This window comes from Neopsephotus bourkii, unplaced genomic scaffold, assembly GCF_033783945.1.
Source record: "Neopsephotus bourkii isolate Nb327-2 ecotype Australia unplaced genomic scaffold, CSIRO-AGI_Nbou_v1 NB_1358, whole genome shotgun sequence".
NCBI classification, from domain to species: Eukaryota; Metazoa; Chordata; class Aves; order Psittaciformes; family Psittacidae; genus Neopsephotus; species Neopsephotus bourkii.
In genome coordinates this window covers 3,885,279-3,908,088 of record NW_026901837.1, presented here as the reverse complement: position 1 = coordinate 3,908,088, position 22,810 = coordinate 3,885,279, and the positions used below count along the sequence as shown (strand labels likewise).

The window sequence follows — 22,810 nt, the reverse complement described above, 5'->3', positions numbered from 1 at the left end:
GGGTTTGAAAGATAAAATGAAAAATGATGAGTGTGGGAAACCCCCCTTTTACCAGCAATTCTGAGAAAGGGTTTTTATGTGCTGCTATCAAAGGTGAATTTAGACATAGGTTCATGCATCCCTCCCTTGACAAACAGCTGCTGTGTAGGAATGCAGAACTGTTGGATCCTGCCGTGTGCCAATAATTTTGCACTGGCTTGAAAAGCTCCTTGGCCCTGTTGCACTCATTTGGGTGCACACACGCCTCCTATAAATAAATAACAAGTCAACCTGTCTGCCAGTTTCTTCACACTTCTTAAAAACAGTCTAATTATGGTGCCTACCATTCTGTGTCATCGTGTGTGTGTGTTGTGTGCGTGAGAAGGGTACACACATGTGTGTGAACATGCACTCCCAACTCTCTTCTCTAGCTGTATATGGGTTTGGGCCTCTTAATCCTTGCTTATTTTATCTGCATGATCTCTTTTGGGTGAAGAGGACTTTCCACAGTGTCAAACACTCTTACGAATGATCATACTCAGTTTTCAGATTTACCAGAAGAAAGGAAATGCAAGCTAAACCTTCATATTTTGAGAGATTAGGCTTTGTGATGAATTTATTAGCTGGAAGGTTAATGCATTTTTCCTCTTTTGTATCTGGTTAGAGGGTCCCTTATAGTCACTGGTACAGGCTCCAGCCAGCTCTTTTCCCTGGTTCTCCAGCTCCACATCTCTTCTGGAGTGGTGTGTAGTGGCCAATGCAATAGTTGTTCATTCTCAGGGTTGTCTGGAGACTGTTAGAGAGAGGGTACACTTTTTTTATTTACTGCAGAGGAACAACAGCATGTGGATGCTTTCCATATGGATACATGCTTCTAGGTAGATAAACGAACCAGAAATGTTACATAATGAATAGCAAACTGAGTTTTGTTACCATACCCTATATTGTTTTTCTGTTTAAACATTAAGCATATATTGAGGGGCACCTACTCAAAAATGGTGCATTTCTCATTACTCAGAACTTCAATTTTCTCCTTCAGTTGTAAAAAACTAATATTCGTGTGATTTAGAAAGGTGTATGAAGACATATTCAGAGTATTACCTCTTCTGAGTACATGGAAACAGCAATTTTTCTGAGGCTGACTAATGCATACCTTTTGGTTTGTGGCAAGAGTATTAAGAAGATGTTTGTAGATTAATTTTACTAATAAAAATAATTACAGTTGAAGAAAAAATGTTTTACCTCAGGATCTGAAACAAGTTTATGAACAAGCTTATGCCCATAAAACCCTGACTGTATATAAATTCAGATGAGTCAGAAGAAACAAAGGGACTGATTTAATGTTCTTTTGGCTGTGTTTTGCTGCTAAAGTCAACAGATGACATATGGCTCCTGTGAGGTTCATATCTCTCTTCCTGAGGTGGAAAAAGGGTGAGATGGAAGCAAAAGTATTGAAGTAATACTAGAATTTATTGAGGACTTTTTGTTTGGTTTTTTTTTCCTCTGTACAGAAAAAAACAGAAGGAAAATGTCATCTTTTCTAATAGCCCCAATTCAGATACCATCTGCTGTATGAAGGTTTCTAGTAAATACATGATGTATTTGGCTTATTGATGCAACTGACCATTTGGAGTGACCAAACTGGGCTTTGCACTTTAATTGAAAAAATGCAAGGTTCAGAAGAAGCCTTTAGAAGTTTTTCTTTTGTAAAAGAATTGTCACTTCTGTTGGGGAAGGTACTCTTGGAATGATGGGATTGCCTATAATATTGGCCACGTCTGTCAGATTATTTCTGTTTGGACTCATTGCCCCTTCTGAATAAGGCAACAAGGGTTGGCATCATGTTGTTGACATGTTCATATTACAGTAATAGAAATTAATGAAGCTTAAAAGTAGCACGTTAAAATCAATGAAGGCAGCTAATGTAACAACATATAATCAAGAAAAATGAAAACACTGCATTTGTTCCTCACGTTCCTTGCCATCTTTCTTTTGTGCATTTCTTTTCATTTGCAAGCATACTGTAGTTATTAGTGCTCTACTAAGATGTTGCAATAATGCTGCAGATTGTCTTGCATTTAAATTAAGCATCTTTGTTCGGCGGTCGAGGAAGCTGCAGTGACTAGCAAAGGATGTTAGTTTACTCTTCAGTTCTGATATGTCAGAGCCTTGTCAAAGGAACTGGCTCTGCTGCAGAAAATGACCCATCAGCTGTTATTTCACCAATGGCTTATCTCAGGGTCTCTGTCTTCTCTAACCTTCGTTCTTTCTGCTTTCTGGCTAATGTTTCAAAAACTACCGGCCTTACTATACGTGTGATACCAAATACCGCAGTTATGTCAGTTAAAGAAAATGAAGGAAATCCTTCATGCAGTCTGTGAAGTAGTCCTCTCGGGAACTGGGCATTAGGTCTTCAAATTTATCTTTATTGATGGTTATGGTAGTCTTTTAGTTCTGTTTTCCTGACTTTTATGTAAAACTTGGAAAGCTTGGAAATAAATTTTCAAGGCATTTTAATAAACACAGGAACAGCACACCTAGGCAGCTGGTAAAAGTATAATTTTCTTTCCCCTATTGACAGTGAAGTTGCGAACATTTCCAGACGAGAAAGGGTTGTCATAGTGCAAGTAGTCATAGAGTCATAGAATAGTTAGGGTTGGAAAGGACCTTAAGATCATCTAGTTCCAATCCCCCTGCCATGGGCAGGGACACCACACACTAAACCATGTCACCCAAGTGCTCTCTCCACAGTGTCAGATGTCTTAAATGCATGCAGTTCTCTGTAGACCAAACCCCTGTACTAACAGAATTTCTTTAACTGTTCTTTTTGTCTCTGTTGTTCTTCTGCCCTCTGGAAGCTAAAGCCCATGTGAATACATGACAGTCATTTTGACAGATGTCCATTCCACTTTGTTCAGCACCTCAGTGGTGTTAGAGCACAACTCGCTATTACCTTCTGTTTTCCTTTCAGTGGTGTGTAGAAGCACTTGCCCAGCAGTTCAGTAACTGTCCTGTGCTGCTTTGTAAAGTAGTGAAAAACAGTGTGGAAATTCTTTTATTCTATTTAAGTAGGCTGATGCCATCTGAAAAAAGGTTTTTGTATTGGGATTACGGATTTGCATTCTCAAACAACCCCTTCCTTCCACCTTCAGGCTAGTCCCCCTCTGTGATGCTTTGGCTCCTTCTGCTGTAATAAACTTTGAATATAAATTTTGGTTGGGTTTATATCACTTCTATGTTTTTTATGTTGAAGAAGGAGGGAGGGGACGGGGGACACACGGACCAAACCCACCAAAAACCCAAACACCACTCCCTTCCTCCCTCCCTTCCCCCTTAAAATAGTAATAAAAATGAAGTAAGATGGCATTAAAAGTTTCTGCTTGCTTATTCTGCTAGCTTAAATGTTGAGTCCATGTAGTTCTGTAGACAATATTTTTCATTCCTGAAATTCCCCTTGGAATGGGGGATTTTCAGCTACTCAAGCCATTTTATTTCACACTGTAATTGCTGCCAAAGAGTGGGTTTTTCGCAGATGTCTTCTGTTCTACATTTTTCTTTAATCCATGGAACACACTTGTACATTTTTACTTTGATTTGCCTTTCATATAGTTACTTTTGATCTAGCAGTTGTAGATGATGATTGTTAGAATTGTGAATTAAGTGCAAACACCAGTAGGTTACATTTTAATGAGCTGATACTGACATCTAATGCTATCAAAGAAATTTTTGTGGCTGTTGAACTGTATGATTAGCTCTTTGCCAGCTCATCTGAAATCAAGTTTCTTGAATGGGGTTTTGACTTTGGTTTGGCTTCCTGAAATTCAGGGTGTGAATTCCAGTCTCAGCCCTAAAACAGATTGCTTGTCAAGTAAATATTAATTTGGATTCTTGGTAGCTAGACGCAAAAGCATTGCAGACCCATCGAGGTCCTGAGTACTGTGTGTGCTTGAAATTCTGTTTATCTGGATAGTTCAATTATTTTGCAGTCGCTTTCTACTAATTTTACTGTCAGCAAATGCATATGCTGTGACTGGTTGACTGCTGCTGTCTGCTAGGATGTAGGATTTACTTGGAAGCGTATTTCTTTATGCATGTCTCCTTGCTTTGGTAGGGAGCTGCTGTTCTTTGGTGCAGGCTTCTGTAGAGGGATTCAAAGGGCTTACAGTAGCAGTGAACATTTTAAGGGACCTAAAAGTAATCTTTTCTGTGTGATATAAAAATACCTTAACAAGTGGAGTGCTAAGTTTGAAAAACATGTTAAACAAATCGGGCAGTTTTCTGTTTTATTTTCAAGGTGTTTCGCCTCCTGCAGTATTGAAGTTTAGATGCTTATTGTATTCCTATCTATAGTGTTATATACCCCTTTATGCTCTGTAGTTTACTGAAGTGCTGATCCCACAGTTCTGCTCACTTCCAACTTTTTGCTTCACTGGAAAAATTCTTGGTGCTAATCTCTCTCTTTGGGATGGTATACATGGGAACACTCAGCAAAGTCTGCATTAACCATTGGACTAGATTAACTAAATTACGTTCAGCTTCTTTGTAGCTATTCTGTTGTATCTTTCTGTCTGAAAACTGAGTTGGGCTCAATTCAGCTGTGCCCGTGTGAAGTGGTGCTGTCTTAGACCATCCAGCTCTCTACTGCACTGGAGGTGGTGCTGGGTACCACACAGTCAGTGATACACATATGCTCCTCCACTTCAGCTGTCCCAGCCCATGGTCCCAGTGCTAACTTTTGCCCTTGACAAAGGAATATTTATTCTTGCTGAGGTGCTGCAGTGGACTGGAGAGCTGCAGCAGAGGAGTATGTTCACTGCAACAGTCTGCTGTCCAGGTGATTATCTCCAGCAGAGAGACAGTGTGGACTGCTAGAGGCAGTAACGTCTGAAACCGTACAGCTGCTTTTCTTGGTGCACACAACTTGGAAGCCTTCTTCAGTATTTAGGTAGTTTTAATTTAATTTGGTAGAAAAACTTAAACTAAAGTGGAGGGTATGGCTACATGAACAAGTTACAGCAAGGCAGTCTAGGGTGTGGGTTTATTCTGCATTAGTTGCTCTGTAGTAACTGCTCACCTGCGTGTTTTTATCCTGCAGAAAATGTGTAGTCCTTTGATATCTCTCTCCTTAATGAGAGTAAGATAAAATTACCAAATGTACCATCATTAAAACTGGACAGTTACTGCTTTAATTTCTAAGTGCCTTACATTGTTTCTGAGGATGATTTAATGAAAATGCTGGTAGCCAACATGTCAATATAATAATGACTGTATATTTGTCTTTTGTGATTTAATTTTTTTTCCTAACTGGTATCCAAATGTTGAGCTTGTAGAACAATTCAACCTTTTGGGTACAGTCCTCCTACAGTGCAAGTCTAGTTTAGTCTTTAGTATGCAAGCACCACTTCAGTCTTACATAAAATTGTGTTCAGAATTCGGGGGTGGGGTGTGTTAGTATCCCTTTTCATCTCATTAAATCAGATTTAAAGTTGTCAAATGAGTTCATAGCTTCTGGATTTTTAACAGTAGGGTCATTACAGCTATTAAATCTGTTAAAACTTCCTAGGCTTTCATCCTGGTCCTAAATTTGTAATGTGACTATTTTCAGAATGGGTACTGCAAACTATAGAGAAGAATTTCAGCTGATGGTCGTAGCATATACAAAACATGAGCCAGTGTAACAGGGTGTGGAAAGTGCTCTTGGTGGTGGTTTCTGAAAGCTAGGGGTTTTCTCAAAGTCATTTTGTTGCACAGAAGGCTTTTCAGAAGTCATAATCTGGCTTAGAGGAACAGGAGTTGAGTGCCTAGCCTATATATGCAGCTTGAAACAAAGACACTAAAAATTCCCACAGGGAGTTTTATTTGCACTTTAAGCACTTGATATTTTGTTGGAATGTCCAAGGACTCATTGGCAGCATCAACACTGAGGTAAATTGTAAAACTTGAGCACTAAAATCATAGATGTTTTTCCTAGTAAACTGGGGCCAATTTTCTGTAGGATGAACAATAACGTCTTTCTTTCAGAAGTGTACTGTGTGTTTGGAGCTGTTTAATGTAAGAAAACCCAAAACAAATCAAAACAAAACACCCCAAAAAATTGGGACAGCTTGACCTGCCGCACTTTAACATGCTTATGTTTTTGGCGTGAATCACAGAACGTTTCTCATGAGTTTGGCGGTATCTCACAGCCACTGCATGTCTTTGCAGGTTGGTTTTAATTTTTTAAAAGGGTATAATTGTTGAATGGAAAAATATTATAATTAGTTCTGAACTATCTCAGGTTTTGTTTTCGGCACGTAGAGCCTTCTTCACAACTCTTCTCTGTTTTCTTTCTTGACACAAATCTTTCATTTGCTTCCAGCTTCCTTCTCCTCTGCCCACGTTCCTGTATCTGTTGATCTGCCTTTTCCCACCTCTAGCATTACTCATATAACCTTGACTCAGCTTTGACTTTCCTGAAATACTCCTCTTTCTTCATCTTCACAACCTTAATTACTGCTTCTCCTTTTGGTCTTTGTAACTTCAAGCTCTGCAGTGGCTGGTACAGGTACAATGTTTCATACCTTGACCAACACAGGGGGGAAAGCTCACACATTCCAGGTGAAGTGACCCTCCTTTATTTTAGGTTCTTGTTAAAAGTACCCATCTCATCTAAAAACTTCATAGACTCATTAAAATGGAAGGGTCTCTAGATGCTGAGGTTGGCAACGGCCCCTACTGTGGTGCATCTGCCTCAGAAAAGATGTTGAGACCATCTTTTCTAAGGCTTTTGCCTCCCAAAACAGATGATATGTACCAAGCCTTCTTTGCCTGTGACTTCTAGCTTATGACTTCCATTAGTAGCTTTAAGAATGAATAGTGTGATCATGTTCATGTATTTTTAAGCTGCTACAGTCTAAGGCGTGTCTGTAGTTCTGACATGCCTTAGTCTATATCTAATTCCTGTACAGCATTTGGGGATTATTCTTTACAAAATAAAAAAAAGGTTTTTATCCATTTTGGCTTTGACAGGCTGTTTTTTTTTTCTTTTTAGCAGTAGGTAACTTTTTGTCCTTACACTTCAAAAATATAAAAGCAACAAACAACAACAACAACCATTTTATTTGCCAGAAATGTTTGTGTTATTTATATTATTTGGAGCATATGTATTACTGACTACATAGGTGATCCTATATCATAATTAACTTGCAGTTATTTTGCGAGGCAAGTTAGTAATGTGTCCGAAAATCTTCAAACACAGACTTTGTTCCAGAATCATCCTCAATTGGCAATTGATTGAAAAAAGCTTTCAATAGTTGGTGCTGAAAACTGTAGGCATTCCAAGTCAATAACTAATTAACTCTTCCACATGGTATTAGATACAATACAGCAGCTTCAATTCAGTGTGTAAGAGGAGTCTTGATGCTTACTATAGAACTACTGAAAAAGTGTTGCAATTAACTTGAGACACGAACAAGTTAATAAATAAATGATGATGTGTTAGGTTAATTTTTTCTAAGATGACTTAATGACTTTTTTGGTTCTGTGTTGCATATGTCACTTGGAATGAGCCTAATCTTCAAAAGCAGTTAATGATCGGACTCCCACACCTTGTCTTAGGTTGGCTACCTAAAATATTTAAGTACCACCTGTTTATATTCTGCCAAGAACTGCTTTTTTGTTTGCAGTTAATTAATGAGGACAAGTAATAATAGTACCTAATGTATTTGTTCATGAAAGCATCTGTTAACATAATTGTCTTTTGATGTGTCTTTATTATTAAAATAAAAATGAAGATATTAGCAATATACTGCAAAACCCAACATCTAGAATCTGAAATGCCATGTTGTAGCAGTACATTACACCAAGTATTGTAAAATAAATGTATTAAATGTACTTACTGAAAAAAGAAAACTCTTCTATACTTCTGAAGAAATTACTTGTTTCTTGTGTAAATTACTCTGGCCTGGTTGCCTTCATACATAGATGGAACAGAGGGAGCAATGTTTTCAGCTCTAAAGTGGCAGTGTTGTGGCGTTACAAATCTCTTAGTTGTGCCCATTATACTTTTTTATCACAGTGTCTGCAGAATCCTTATTTTTGAAATTTTGGAGGTGCTGGTTTGAAATGAATGGCTGCAAAGTGTTCTGCAGAAAGAAAGACTTCTCTGGATAAAGCAATGATGTGAGTTTTCTGAGTGAAAACCTGGAAAGAGTAGAAGCAGTTATGGGCAGGGAAAAATACTTCTCATGCCCAAGATGGCAGAGTCCCTAACAGCACTTGCAGCCTTTGCTTCCAATATGTCTTAGGCTGTATGGTTGACACTAAAACATAAATAACAAATGCTATTCTACAAAGTGACACTGTTCTATGTTAACCAAAAGAAAAAAAAAAAAAAAGAAAAGAAAAACTGGTGTTTATCCAGCTGTGTAAATACTGTTGTATCTGAGAAACGAAAATATTCCTCTTTTCCAAGACAAGAAAACTTTACTGTCTTGAACTATACTATATACATGCAGCAGCTAAGTAACTTAGATAAATGCTTCAGACTCTTAAAAGATAATTTGTGGTCTCCATAACTTTTTAATTGGTGTATTAAATCTTAACTTTAAATAGCTTCTCTTTTCTTGAACCAAGTTCAGGTTTTTAATCTCTGTACTCGAAGGCAATTCTTCCCCTATTGCTCATATACCTTTCCCAGCCTCCATAAACTATACCCATGGCTGCAGACATTTTCCTTGCTCTGTCCCTTCCTCCTGCACCTCTCTTTTTTTTTTTCTTTTTTCTTTTTTTTTTTCTTATTAATTTATTTATTTTAATGGGTTGGTCTCTGCCCAAAAGAATCTCTCTGCTTACTGTTCTCCAGGTTCTCTCCATCCTTGACACCAAACCCCTGAGCCTCATCTTTGCAGTTGCTGTTTCTTCCCCACACAATGTGCACTTCTCTGTGTTCACTCCTGTGTCCTGTTGCTGCACTGGCATCTCTCAGACTGGAGCTTTCCAAAGCAGGAGCCGTTTATTCAGTACTCTACCCATTGTGTCCTTTGTGTACAAGAAGGGTTGCATAAATGAACGATAAAATGCTTGAATTGGGTTGTTGTGTAGGCGGTGTTCACTCATGTTTGGAATAGCAGTATTCTAGACCTGTATCTTTCAGTTGTATATGGTTGTTAACAAAAGCACATTATGAATGGAGATTGTTTATGCTTGCTCCTGCCTCATCTGTTAGAAGATTATTTTAAATTGGTGCTGCTTAAGCACAGTAACCTTTACTTTACCTGAGGAATTGTCTTAATGAGAAGGTTTCAGATTGTTTTCACATGCTGATAATTCTGAATTATTGTTGATTTAAGCATTATGTCTTCAATTCTTCAGTCAGATCTAGACCATAGAGAGCATTATTGTCAGCCTGAGCTTTTGCTACAGTAAAGATTGGAGCTTATACTACAGAAGGAATACCATAAAAATCTGAATGCCAGGTGAACATTCAGGCTCATTTTCATAGTATTTACTTATTAAATAAGCAGAAAGGGAGTGCAGCATTCTTCTAAATTTTATAGAGGGTGCATACATTAAAAATACTTTGTATTGAGAAACATTATAAAATCATAATGTAAAAACAAGCAGATGAGCTGCTGAATATCTCAGTCTCATCTGTGTGTAGGAGTATCTGAAACTGGCAGGTAATGTATAAATCTCAGGCTTCAGAAAACAAATAGAAATCTTGTAACTTGTAAGTCTGTCTGTAAACATTTAGTTACCTTGGCCTAACTTTTTCTTCTACATGAAAATAGCCTGTTGTCTTTTGCTAACATCGTAATATTGAAGTCTAATACTGAAGACTCGTGTAACAGTGTATCCAGAAATGTTTTGCTATGTCTCTTGTTGAAAGGTTCACCACCATAAAATCTCATTAGTGCCTTATTATCTAAAGGAATCATTGCAGCCCAGCCATGACGGAGCACCTTGAGCACAAGAGCAAACTGTTGGTGCAGGGGCAGAGCATATCAGATACCCAGGAGGCCTGTTTTGTAGTGCACAGTTGTGGCGCTGCAGGTTGTGTGATGCTAGACAGCTCTTGAGATGGTGTGGGCGTCCTGCTCTCCTGTAAGTTCTGGTTAATGTTGTGAAACAGTTGCACTTCTAAATAACTGAAATGAAATTGTAGCCACAGTTGTGGCAAGCTCTAGGCACAACACAATTACTCTGTAGCTGCTTGTTCAGATGGAGACACCCAGGAGGAAACTAGGAGAATCCATTTTCCTCAAAGTTGTAAGACTGGGTCTACTGTTGCTAGAGAACCTGGCCATTGCTGCTCAGCTCCCTAAAAATTAGCACCTGAGTGGGCCTCAGGATCCCCCAAAAGTCAGAAAACTGAGAAGTGAGGGAGTAGCTTCAGCGTGAACTCAGTGGGAGATGGAGAGAGATGTAATCCAGTGCCTGAGGCGAAACAGTGGTGGTGAATTAGGGAAAGAGTTTCTATTAGGATGGATTTTAAAGGGTATGTTTTGCTTATGTTTGTTTGTAATGAGCATGTCAGCTGAGCAGTGGTACTTTGTCAGTCTGTTTGCTTTGCAGTTCATAGTTGCTTTTTAGCACGGCAAGCCACGTGAGATTGTGCTGCCCCGACTGATACATTAATAAGTTGTTTGGAACATGGTAACTGGATGATGAGTTTAAGACCTTACAGTCCAGTGGACTGTTAAATCCCCATTAGTATTGCTGTAGCTGTCAAGGCTTATATTAGGGTTATAAAATTTCTTCCTGAAGTCTGAAAACTGATCTGCTGGACAAATCATGATGAAAAAGGAAAACTTAACTTAGCCTTACAGATACTGGAAGCTGAGTGCTTGCTTCAAGGAGATACTCTTGAGAAGGACTATAGAAAGATTTGGGTTACATTGTAAATCACCATTCTAGATTGTTTCCACACAAAGGAAAAGTTGATGCTATAGTAAAACAGGCATTTAAATTCATCATGTAGGGTCAGGTTTTTCAGTTGTTAGACTCCACATTAAAGGAGGAAGGGAGAAGAGATAGGATCTCACCTTTTTTTTCTTGAGATTGTAAGCATAGAAAACCAGCACATATGAAAAGTGGATAAAAAATGTAGCTTGATGCTACAAAGTAATGTATGTAGTAAACTGACATGAGCTAATTAAACGTTATGAAATATTATTAGACGTAAACTTTTGTTAAAATCCTGTAAAACTTAATTCATTTATTGCTTTTCAAAGTCTTGCCAAAAGTTTATACCCTAAAATAATAAAAGGAAAACTGTTCTGTAGCTCTGAGTTCCTTCAGCTATATTCCCATGTCCATTTGCAGACAAAAAGGGACTTGTAAGAGCCACTCAACATGGAACTAGTGTCTCTAGGTAACCATGATACCTTATTCTTTTCCTCCTCTGAAATTTACATTAAAGGACTTCCAATATTTCAAGCTAATTCAGTCCATCTAAGCTATCCAAGCAGAAGCTCGTGTGTAACGAAAATGAGGTACATTTATATCTGTTCATTTGGTATTATGTTATTTATTGCAGTCAGAAAAGCTTTGTTAATTCTTTGACTCTACCAGACTCTCAGGGGAATGGAGGTATTGGAGTTTTACTGCCAAAGATACTTAGTGAAAGGCAATTAACAAAATGGTTTATGACAGTGTCAGCAGTCTCACTTTCAGTCATTTGTCCTTTGATTGGATAGAGGCTTCATCCTCCTATCTTAATAACCCTACTAAGCCAAGAGGAGTAGTCTGATATTGTGTAAAACAAATACCAGGATTTGGCGGTGGTGGAATTTAGTGCTGCAACTGAAAGAATTACCAGATATAGCAATTGCAGTATCTAATTTTCATGCTGCTGTAACAGAAAGTAATATAGAGTGCCAACAGCTGGATCAGGTGAGAACTGCATCATCTTGTTTCCCCCTCCTTTCATATTCTAGTCCGAAGGTTAGTACGGTCCTAGGCTTTCTTATGTTAGTGTTCTTTCAGACTTACTGTCTTTCTGCTCCTTCCTTTAAAAAGGTGAAGTGACAGTGTTTGTAATGTTTCACACATGGAAATATCTTCTCAGTTTACTTGCCTTACCGTAGTTAGTCTGAGTAAAGACCATGTATGATGAATATCTAATAAGGACTCAATGGGAGAGATGCATAGACTTGGCTTGACTGCAGTATCTTGGAGCATTCAGGATGTCTCTTGAAGCCCCAACAGAGTTTGACTGTACTTTTATGGAATTAAATTTATTTATCCATTTCCTCTTTGTAATACATTACAAAGCAGAACATTCTTCCAAATTATTTCTGAGGTGAGTCTTTGTTCTGTTCCCATATACGATGGGCCTGCACATCTGCACTGCTTAGAAATGGGGTAGCAGAGGCTGAGCAATCTATTCTGTCCTGTGCTGTATTTGATGCTCCGAAAGAGCTCAGGCAGTGTCTAAAGACAAGGCCCTAGATAATTGCTGAGTAGCTTCATGGGTATTTTGCTGGAGTGTGTACTGTAATGTGTTAAAAATCCCAGGGGTAATGTGAATTTACTGTATTAAACATGCGCTTTATGACATTTTATTTTCATTGATAATTTATAATAATATTTTTCTCTTTGTTTCTGCTTTTCCTGTTCTTTGTCCTTCTCAAGGCTGCAGGTAACATTTAAAGTTCAAGTATGCTATTGCAGCACTAGTACCGACAGAATGCTTTGGATAATGTTGCATAGGAACACAAAATTTAATTTGTGTCAATGTTTTGGCATTCTCCTAATTGAGGGGTTTTCATTCTTTTCTTTTTCACTTGAACTGCATTGTCATTGATTTGGGTACGCTAGGACATTGTGAAGATTATTATAATAGAAGCGATGCCCAGGATCCAAAGTTGTCTGGATTTTTCTTTTTTGTCTTGTAGTAATTTAATGCTCTGTCAGCCTTAAGAAGGGTGAAAGAAATGGCGTGTGAAAGGATTGTTTCGTTTCTGAACTTTTATGTAACCCAGAATTATATTCTCCTCTTGTGATTACTTTTATTTCATATTCCCCTTGTGTTTGCAGTCAATTTTCCAGCGACATTACTACAACTATATTATCCATTGATTAACCAGGGAATAGAGTTTGGTGAATAGTCTTTTCCTGTTTCAACAACAATCAAACACCTTGAGTTTGTAAATTAAATCTCTTTTCTAGCAATTGCTTTAGAAACCATTGTTTCAGATGGTTTTTGGAGGAGAGTATTCTTACAAGGAACATTAATATTTTGGCCACTTCTGAGGTGTGCCTGGATACGATTGAGGGGAGTGAATTTAAAGAATTTGTCAGTTGAGGTATATACTTAATTACTTCTCAAGAGAACATCTAACCCATGAAAAATGAAGTAATTTCATTATTGTAAGGGTGGTTATATACGAGAATAACTGAAGTCAAACCACCTTGAATAGAATGTATTGGGCAGTTCTTTGTGTGGTTATATGTAATTTAGTTAACATGAAGGCAGGGGAAGGAGGAAGGGTCTCTCTTTCCCATGGTGAAATATGTTTGTTCTAGACTCTGGACTTCCAGGCTGATGCTGTCATCGCAAATATGTATTTCCAGTGTTAAGCATAGAGCTATGTACCTATTCAGCCAAAGGTTCAATACAAACACAACAGGGTGACAGAGATATCATTGTGTGCATAAACTGTACTGCCACTGCACTCAACAGCAAGCAGTGTTTCCAGAGTGGACTTTAACTGCCTGCGGGGGGCTGTAGAGAAGATAAGATGTGCAGAGGAAGGAGAAGGGGGAACACACGATTCAACAGGAGACATTTTATTAGGTGATGGGAAACTTACTTTTCATCAGCCAGTGCCAGGAAATAAATGCCCACCAGGAAGACTGAGGAGCTGCCATGAAGAATTACAGCTCCCTTGGTTATGACACTCGGCAAGCTTATGCAGCTTCAAAGTTGGCTCTGACTTTGAAGTTGGCCCTGTTATGAGCAGGGTTGGCATGAGATGACCTCCAGATGTCCTGTCCATCCCAAATCATTGTATGATTTTGTCTGATCCTCCAAGTAAGTATCCACATTCATGGACTGTTTAAAATCAGTCTGTAATGAAGCCTGCATAATCACATCTTTGCTGTTGTTGTAAGCTAGGTAACCTTAAATTCATTTCAGGGACCTTTTTTAAATGTGTGCAGATCTGTGGTTGCACTGCGGACATAGTTTTAGTATTTCTGCTTTCTTTTGCTTTTTGTGCAGAGAAAAGTTTTATAAAAATACATAAACATGAAAGATTTCTTTGGTATCAAAACAGTACATTTCCCCTCTCAACATGTAACAGATACAGGCAAGGAATGTGTTTAACCAAAATCTTCATCTGAGGCATTCCAAAGAAATATTTCAGATATTTTACATGCAGTTTGTTCTGACTTCTAGCTAGTGATAGTTTTTACCATCAGTCTCAGAGCTTGAGGTAAATTCTGTACTTCAGTAGCTCTTAGAGTTTTTGTTATCTGGAATTATTGACTATTTTGACTGTATAATTTCAGCAGCTATGAAATACGTAAGCCTGTAAAGTAATCTGACAGCATGTTTTATGATTGAATATCCAGTTTCTAGCTCTCAGAACTGCGTAAAGGGTTTTTTTCCCCTCTCAAATAGTGGCACATGCTTCCATGCCTCTGTCAGTTCTGTATGCAGTTCACTTTGAAATCATAAGAAAGAAGAATGGAGCTAAAACTAAATGCTACCGTATATGTATTATTATCATATTAATAACTATTTAAATGCGTTCATTTCCTCCATGCTATGAGTACATTTTCAATTGTTTTTGTTGTCACTAATGTTCCTCTAATGATAATCAAATACAATTTTTAAACTTTTTTAAAATAACAGTCTGGTGACAGCTGTAAAATTTTATGTGTACACGTTTGTATTTTCATTTTTTTATTGCATAGTAACTTTTGGACTGGTTTGTTGTTGTTTTTTTTTTTTTTATCTATTTACCTATAAAGGTCTTCTTTGGTACTCTTTGCTTTCTGTGTTGTCATATATTTACTTAATGTGTTTGCTTCTGTTTTCCCTCCTTTTTAGATATAAACAAGTTTTGAGTTCAGTTGAATAATATACCACTTCAAAGCATTTTGCATTCCTTGTGATTTTGCTGCCTTTTTAGTTCATGCAGCTTTATATTTGGCCTTTCTCAATTTGATAATATCTGTAGAAACGTTACTGATTTGAATGGAATGACAAGTATCTTGATGGGCTTTGCTAATGACACTGCTTTGCAAGGTCAATCATATCAACAGTGTAGAGAAACAGTGGAAGTAAACTGTATGGATTACAAGGGTATGCAAAAATATAATGGGATAGAGTGGAAATTTTTGAAAATTAAGGGTAACAGCTGACAAAACAAGTTGGAAGTGATTGTGTAATCAGAGCAGTGACTCTTAATGAGTTTGCAGTGTGTATGGATAACAATATTTCTGTATGTATTTCAATATATGTAAGGTAATTAAAATGCAAATTATAATGATTTTGAGGTTTGCAGTGCATAATAAAATCTTTTAAGAACCATTTATTTTTTAAAGCCTACATAAATTAGATCAGCTGTTATCCAAAAGCATTGGTGCCAGTGTGCCACTATACTGATCTCAAGACAATTTTATTAAAACCTGTTTTTTTACAAAACCAGTTTGAACAGTGTTCACATAAGGCAGGAAAGTTCCTACATTTCTTTGCAGGTGAGAAGAACAAAAGCTTCGTTTGCAAATTTCTGTGAACAATCTGCAGCTCCTTCCTAGTGCTGAACCTGAGGGCTCAGTGGTCTTTTGAGTAGTGTCCATGGAGTAGAACACTGTCATCACACTTAGGACCTTTGCCATTTCTGGAGCAGTGTACTAAAAGCTAAGATAAAATCACCACTGCTCTTGTTTTGACTTGTGAGATGAGAAGTATGTTTATGTACCAACACTGTGCTGTTTACAATGGCTTTTTTGAAATAATTGAGACTTGAAAAGACCTCATCACAAGCCAGTTTCTTTAATTGTGGTGGGAGCTTTTATCTGGAAGACTTTCAATCTCTTTTACAATAGAAGGATCCTAATTTCAGATTATTCTTTGTCCACTGATACATTCCAAAAGGGAAACACATTTGTTTGGATATAAACAATAAAGAATGGTGTATGGAAAAGTGGTATGTCCCTATGGACGTTTTCTCACAGGACTGTAATTCTGCACCAAATCTCCGAAGAATTGTGTCACTACTGTACTTAAGGAGATAACAACAATAACCATTAAAACTAAAGTATTGCCATCTATTGTTAGGCTGTTTTTCCTGTTTTGATCCATTATGCTCTTTCAAGACCATAAATGGTTTCTTTTCCTTCAGCATTTCTTCAAATACACTACCTAAATATTTGAATAGGCAGCGTATTGATTAAGGTAACACGGATGTCCTTATGAGTCCCATTCATGACAGTTATTTATGAAAACATAGTTCTTAGCCCAACATTTTCGTTTCTCTCCCACCAAGATCTGTTAATTGCTTTATTCCCACTTTCTGCTGATACAGGAAAGTAAATACTATTATCCATGTGTGTTATTTGTAATGAAACTATTATCAACTACATCTCTTTTTGCAGATATTTCAAGTTTTTGCTCCAGTTGTTTGTTGCTATTTACTTTGCTCTTTTTGCAGATGTTCTTTAGACAGTGCAGCCTCAACTGTATTTCTCAGCAGGGATTTGTCTCTTCATTTTTATAGCTGATCTTAAGTGTGAGGTTTCTAACTCTTACTGTTTCTGTTGTTTCTATAGTAACTAGGTAGGTGAAGATGCAGCATCGTCACTTTGCTTCACAAATGGTGTTTTGTGTTCTCAGCAAAGAGGGAGTTTGAGGAAAATAGGCTATTAATTGGGATGTAACTGATTCAGAAGTGTAATACTTGTTAAGTTACCTTTACCCTTTATTAAGGAGTTATTTAATGATTTTAAGCAGGGCATTGCAAACTTTAATAAAATTCTGTCCTCTCAGAGACAGATATGTGTCAGGTTTTGGTCTCTTAGCTGCTTGGGCCTTCATTTTTTTTTCCTCCTAAAATCCTGTTTTCTTCATAACATGAACAGCAATAGGATTTGTTTCAGGAACTAGACAGGTGCTTATAACCTGCATGTAGCCTCAACATACATGCAGTGAAGGGCTTTTTAATTTATCAGATTCCTACTTTTTAAATCTGTTTTTTGCAGCTGTATAGTAACTATACGATATTAGACTGTAGTTCTTTAGTAGACTATTGAGTGTTGACCTCAGAGTAAATGTTTTGATACTGAAACTGCTATATATCCAGAGATTAGACTAACACATTCTTCCTTCTCCAAAAAGCAGAATTTGTTTGCATTCCCTTTAGCAGTCCTCTCTTACCTCATGATGGAAACATTAATTGCCTACTTCCTTGAGGATTTCTTTTGCCAAATTAATCCCTCTGAAATAACCCAAGGTCTTTCCTCCATACCTGAGCACCTGAAGTTCTGCTACTCTGCCTTGGTGCCACATGTTCAGCCAAGCATTCCTGATCCATGAGCGTTAGATTTCCCTCAGCATGGCTTGTGTATCATGAGGACTCTGGGGGAGGTGAGGAGTTTTACTTTACAGTGTGTAACCTACTATTATGTACTAGGTAACCACACAAAAAATAGCCTAAGTTTTAAGCTCCCCTGAAGCTATTTATTTTTATTAAGTAAAAATTCTTGGGTACACAGAGTGGATAATGTTTGCCTCGTCTCATAAGGTTAGGTCCTATCAAGTTAGTGTTATTCTTAACTGGTTCAGTGTACATACAGTTGAAAATGCTTTCCTAACCAGAACAACTCTGATCAGCAAGGGGAATTTGGAAAGTTCTTACCTTTTTAGCAGCTGATAATCAAGTGGTTAATTTGCTGTCTTGGAAAATAAGGAGTTCAGATGTTTTCTCCTTCTGACTTAAGGAACAAGTTTGAACCAAGACATTTCACCTTGCAGGAAGCTGCCATGGTGCAAGCCGTTATTGAGACAACAGCCTGTGGATCAGTGAGGATCCTGCAGGCATCAGGATGCCATCTATAATATGCCTGTCATCTCCACATTGGTGGTGGTATCTCAGGAGAAGCACTTGCTCTTTTGGAAATAAGACCAAGTTTTCAGTTGTTTCCGACTTTATTCCTTCTCTGTGTTCCCCTCTCTCTTTCCCTTGCCATGACTCTCTCAGATGGAGAAAGTCACAAGAGCTAATGAACATGAAATCTGATAAGTTTATAAATCAGTGTGCTTCTCTGCTGGCTTTCTCAGCAGGGTTCTGATCCTCAGTGGATTACATATTTAAATTTAAAATGGAACAACATTTCTTCAAAACATTCTGATGTAAAAATACATTCATGTACAAATCTCTTTCTTTCCACAGATTTTAGTCTAGTGTATCCACTGGCCATTAAGTTGCTTATGGATACACAGTGTCTTACTGAGACTGTTCAGCCTTAAGAGGAGAAGCTTTAGAGAGGATCTTTGTCAATGTGTATGCATACCTGATAAGGAGAAGTAAAGAAAACTGAGCTGGTCTCTTCTCAGTGTTATCCAGTGACAGTTTGAGAGGCAATAGGTGTAAATCAGATGTATGAAGAAATTGTTTTTCACTGTGAGGGTGGTCAAACACTGGGATGGTGTTGAGAATTATCCTGGGATTAAAAAAGGAGGAATAAAAGAGGCAATGGCAAAGATGAGGAAAGAGCGGCTGTGAGTGGAGCCAGGGAAGAAGCACTGTCTAGCACTGGGGGTGAGGTGGGAAGGGTTTTTTATTTGTTTGGTTTTCCTTTTAAAAAACACTAAGGTTTTGTAATTTTGAGCCAAATTAAGTTTGTGTGTCTTATTTCAGGTAAATAGTGGCAAGTGTTACGAACTCAGAAATTGGGATTATTATGTTGGCTTTCTGGACATCTCTTCTAGATTCTTGAATAACTCCTGCTCGAGCAGACCTCTTCAGGCATTAGTGATTTTAAATATAATTAATGTTCTGATGAACCTTCCAAAAATTCTGCTTTGAATGTGTCTCTTCATTCAGATCACTTAATAATTTCAAACTTGTTTACTTTTTTACAGCTGTTAACACAATAGGGGAAAAGGTTCCAAGGAATGACTATTGATGTCTGAGGGAACCTAGGTCCTAATTGCAGAACAATTGCTGTGATGTCATGTGCAGATTTTATATGATGTTCACAAGAGGCTGCTTGTGAACAACTGCATATTGCATAAAATGCTTATAAAGGTTTTGTTCTACTCTAAAGCTGCTGTCTACACTGTCAAAAGCTTGTGGTTGTAGCTGTCTGTACATACTTAAGTGAATTCTCATAGCGTGAAATCAACTTACTTTATGGAAAAAAAGCACTTTTGCCAATGTGATTTTAATCAGTCATACACCAAAGCCAAGCACAGCTCCAAAAATGTAGTTCTATATGATGATAACAAAAGCAACTCTTATCTGTGCATTTGAATACCAAGATTTGGCATAATTTTAAATATGTTATACGAGCAAAAGTAGTTCTTGCCAGATCACTGATGTGTAGCATAACTTTTATCCTGGTGTAAAATTTTCCTGTAGAAGAAAATCTCCCCAGTGAATGTGACCATTTCGGTAAAAATGGGAATGCAAACTTAAAGATTGTATTTCTTACTGTGAAATATCAAAACGCTTTACTATTTTTCTAAATTGGTAACTAGGGATAAAAACTAAATGTCATGAAAACATAAAGATATGGTAATTTTAGACTTCTAAGGGTATTCATAGAAATGGTTTCATTATAGAATAAACGTATTCTTGAAGATAATCATCAGACTGGTGAACTAAATGCCTGCTTTTTGTTTTCCAGAAACCAGCAAACATTCTGGTAATGGGTGAAGGTCCTGAAAGAGGAAGAGTCAAAATAGGTAAACATTTTGAAACAAATTCATTGCACAGCTAAGAAGTTACTTAAAAATGCATTTTCAGTGTAAGATGGAAACAAATCTTTGTTGTTCTTGGAGCATATGTATGCACAATATCTAGTTCAATTATTCATTGAGTTTACAGGCTTGAGAGATTCCAAACATAGATAAAAGATGAGATAAAAGCATCTGCAGTAAACAAGAAAGTAATAACTACGTAGAACAATGATTATAGCCAGGGTTCTTTGCACTCCTACTGTGATTAGTTAGTACAACTTTGTTATTTATGTATTATATTTGTTCTTAATTATTTGTATATAAATAACATCAATGCATGTGTTTGTAGAGGTCCAAAGATTTGCTATGCAAAAGGGTATTTGGCATCAAGGTGGGAAACACATGTAATTGTAATGGTCTTTATCCAAAATCTAATTACCTCTTTAGATCGTAAGCCTTAGTCACATGAATGTAAAGTTTTTAATAAAGCATGTGGCAGTCATTGAGAAAGTAACGTACTGGAGCCTCTTTTCTATTAATTGACTTCTGTATTTTGAAAATATTCAGCTGATCATTTTTGATACATATGCTTATATTAGTATGGGTAACTGCAAGAAAATTATGCTCTGTATTTTATAACTTTGGAGACAAAGATTTAAGTGAAGTTGTGTAAAAGAGAAGTTTCAGACTTGGGTTAAAATATGTGGCTTTGAATGTAGACCCAAATTTGTATTTTCTTATCTAGCATTTCTTAAGGTTACTTACAAGGTTGTTTCTAGAGGGAATTTTTGAGTTATGTAAATTAAATGCTTGCATTTAAAATACGCTTTTGCAGCAGTGAACACTGACTGATTTCATTGGTTACAGTTAAAAACTTGTTCCTGCATCTGGAGGTTGTTCCTCCAAATTATGTCTCAGGTACACCTACAAAAATAGTGCAAAATAATCTACATTGTAGTCATTTTGGTTTTGCACTATGGGTGAATATTTAGCAGTCACAAAGGCTCACAGTTCTATAAACATATATAAAAATGAAAGAGAAAATGTACATTACAGATCTATTATTGACTCCAGTTAAACAGGTTTCTGTTAGTTCTGTTTAAATTGATAGGCATCTGCGTTATGTAAAGTTTTACAATATCATGATGAAAACACTTAAAAGTCTAACATCATCCTTCATAGTCTTATAAATAAAGTAAATGGAATTTAATCTTAGATCAATTTGGCCCAGTATTGATATGAGTAGCTTGTTGCTTTCTCAGAAACTTTGATTTGTAAGTTTTAATGTTTTTTTGAGCTTGTGTTATAAGTGCTTGTAGGCAATACTGTTAAATTCTGCTTTCTTTGTATTAAAATTTTACATGTTCTCCCCCTGCTGCTGCCCCCAGCTGATATGGGTTTTGCAAGATTGTTCAACTCGCCTTTGAAGCCATTGGCAGATTTGGATCCAGTTGTGGTGACATTCTGGTACAGAGCTCCAGAGCTGTTACTTGGAGCCAGACATTACACAAAGGCTATTGGTACGTTCCTCCGTAAGAGAGTTTTTGCTTTAAGTTTTGTAAAGGAGGGTAGCCTTGTAGTAGATCCGGTGATCAACTAACCAGCTGGGTTTCTTTTTGCTGAAGTAGCAGCAGATGTCATATGATCCAATCCATAAAAGGTTAATCCAGATTGAAGCTTTGAGGATTGTGCTTTTATTTTTCAATGTAAGTTAAGGTTAATGTTAGACAATTTAAATTTTTTCATTCTGTTTTTAAAATTAAAATATTCTTTGCGTTGGTTTATATGGTTTTCTGACATGGGTTTAGAAATCTTGTATTCGTGTAAGCCTTCAAAAGGGAAGGCTGTTTAAGTGGTGTTCTTCTAGGGTGCCTCATGTCCAGATGCTTTTATGAAGTGTAGCAGGATAAGGAGAAGCGCTGTCTCCTGCACTGCCCACAGTCTTCAGATCATTCACTCCTGACAACTTAGGAAGCTGGAAGTTCAGGAAATCCTGGCGGCCAGGCTCTTTCAGCTTAGGAAGTTCCATAAGCACAGTCAACTTTAATGCCTAGCTGTTCAGAGAATGAAGACACTGAGATGCACAGGAACCAGTCTGCCTGCATGATTAGGTTATATACTGTAGAGAAATACAAAGGAAATGGTATATCTTTGTTAGTGGGGTTAAATCAGTCTTATGTGTACAGAGGTGGCTTTCTTGGCAGGTGCAGGCGTTTTCCTGTTAGAGAAGCTCTTGGAGATGCCTTTGTTCAAGGAGTTATGTAACACGTGTGTTACACAAAGAGTTATGTAACACATGTGTTACACTAGCATCTCAGTTGGTGGACCAACATATCCCCAACCAGTTCTTCCTTCTTCCTGAGTAACTGAGCTGGGAGATGACACGTGCAATATCTGCATAAAGAAAATTAGCCCATTATGCTCCAGAAATCTTTGCAGGGTCCCTGAGGAGATACTGTTTGTGTCCTCTTTCTTCATGATGTTGCAGAGTCTGTTCACCTCCTCCCACAGCTCCTTTTGTTGGTGACTCAGCGACTCAACCAGAGGGTTGTCTGTTGTAAGGCCATTTTCACCCAGAATTGTGAGTTCTGGGTGGCAGCACCCACCTTCTGGAGCTCTGTCTCAGTTGAGGCTTCTGATTTCCTAGAATGTCTTCCTAGGGTGCTGGGGATGGAGCCTTGTAGTGTTCCCCCTTCATGGTTGTGGCACAATCCGGTGTTGTCTGAAGCAGATTCTTAGGGCCTGCTTTTCATCTGCCATCATGTAAACAGGGCTGATAACTTGTAAAGTCTCTGTTTGCTGCACCCTGTAGTGAGTAAAAAGAGTTACTAGAAGTGTTCAAAGAAAATGCTAACAGTATTACTTTAAACCTCTGTAAATTGGGTGCTTAAACTGCCCTGACTGTTGATTTTGTAAAACACGAGTGGACCAGATTAC

The 22,810-nt window shown here is 37.5% G+C and overlaps 1 protein-coding gene across 2 annotated transcripts in view; it reads left to right on the top strand.

The window, feature by feature from the left end:
- The window catches only part of CDK19 (cyclin dependent kinase 19), a 129,704-nt gene that overhangs the window by 73,827 nt on the left and 33,067 nt on the right, over window positions 1–22,810 (top strand). For both annotated transcript variants that reach the window (XM_061366832.1, XM_061366833.1), the window contains 2 exons: window positions 19,822–19,879; window positions 21,262–21,393. In XM_061366832.1, the coding sequence (XP_061222816.1) occupies window positions 19,822–19,879; window positions 21,262–21,393 (190 nt within the window). The remainder of the gene's footprint in view (window positions 1–19,821; window positions 19,880–21,261; window positions 21,394–22,810) is intronic.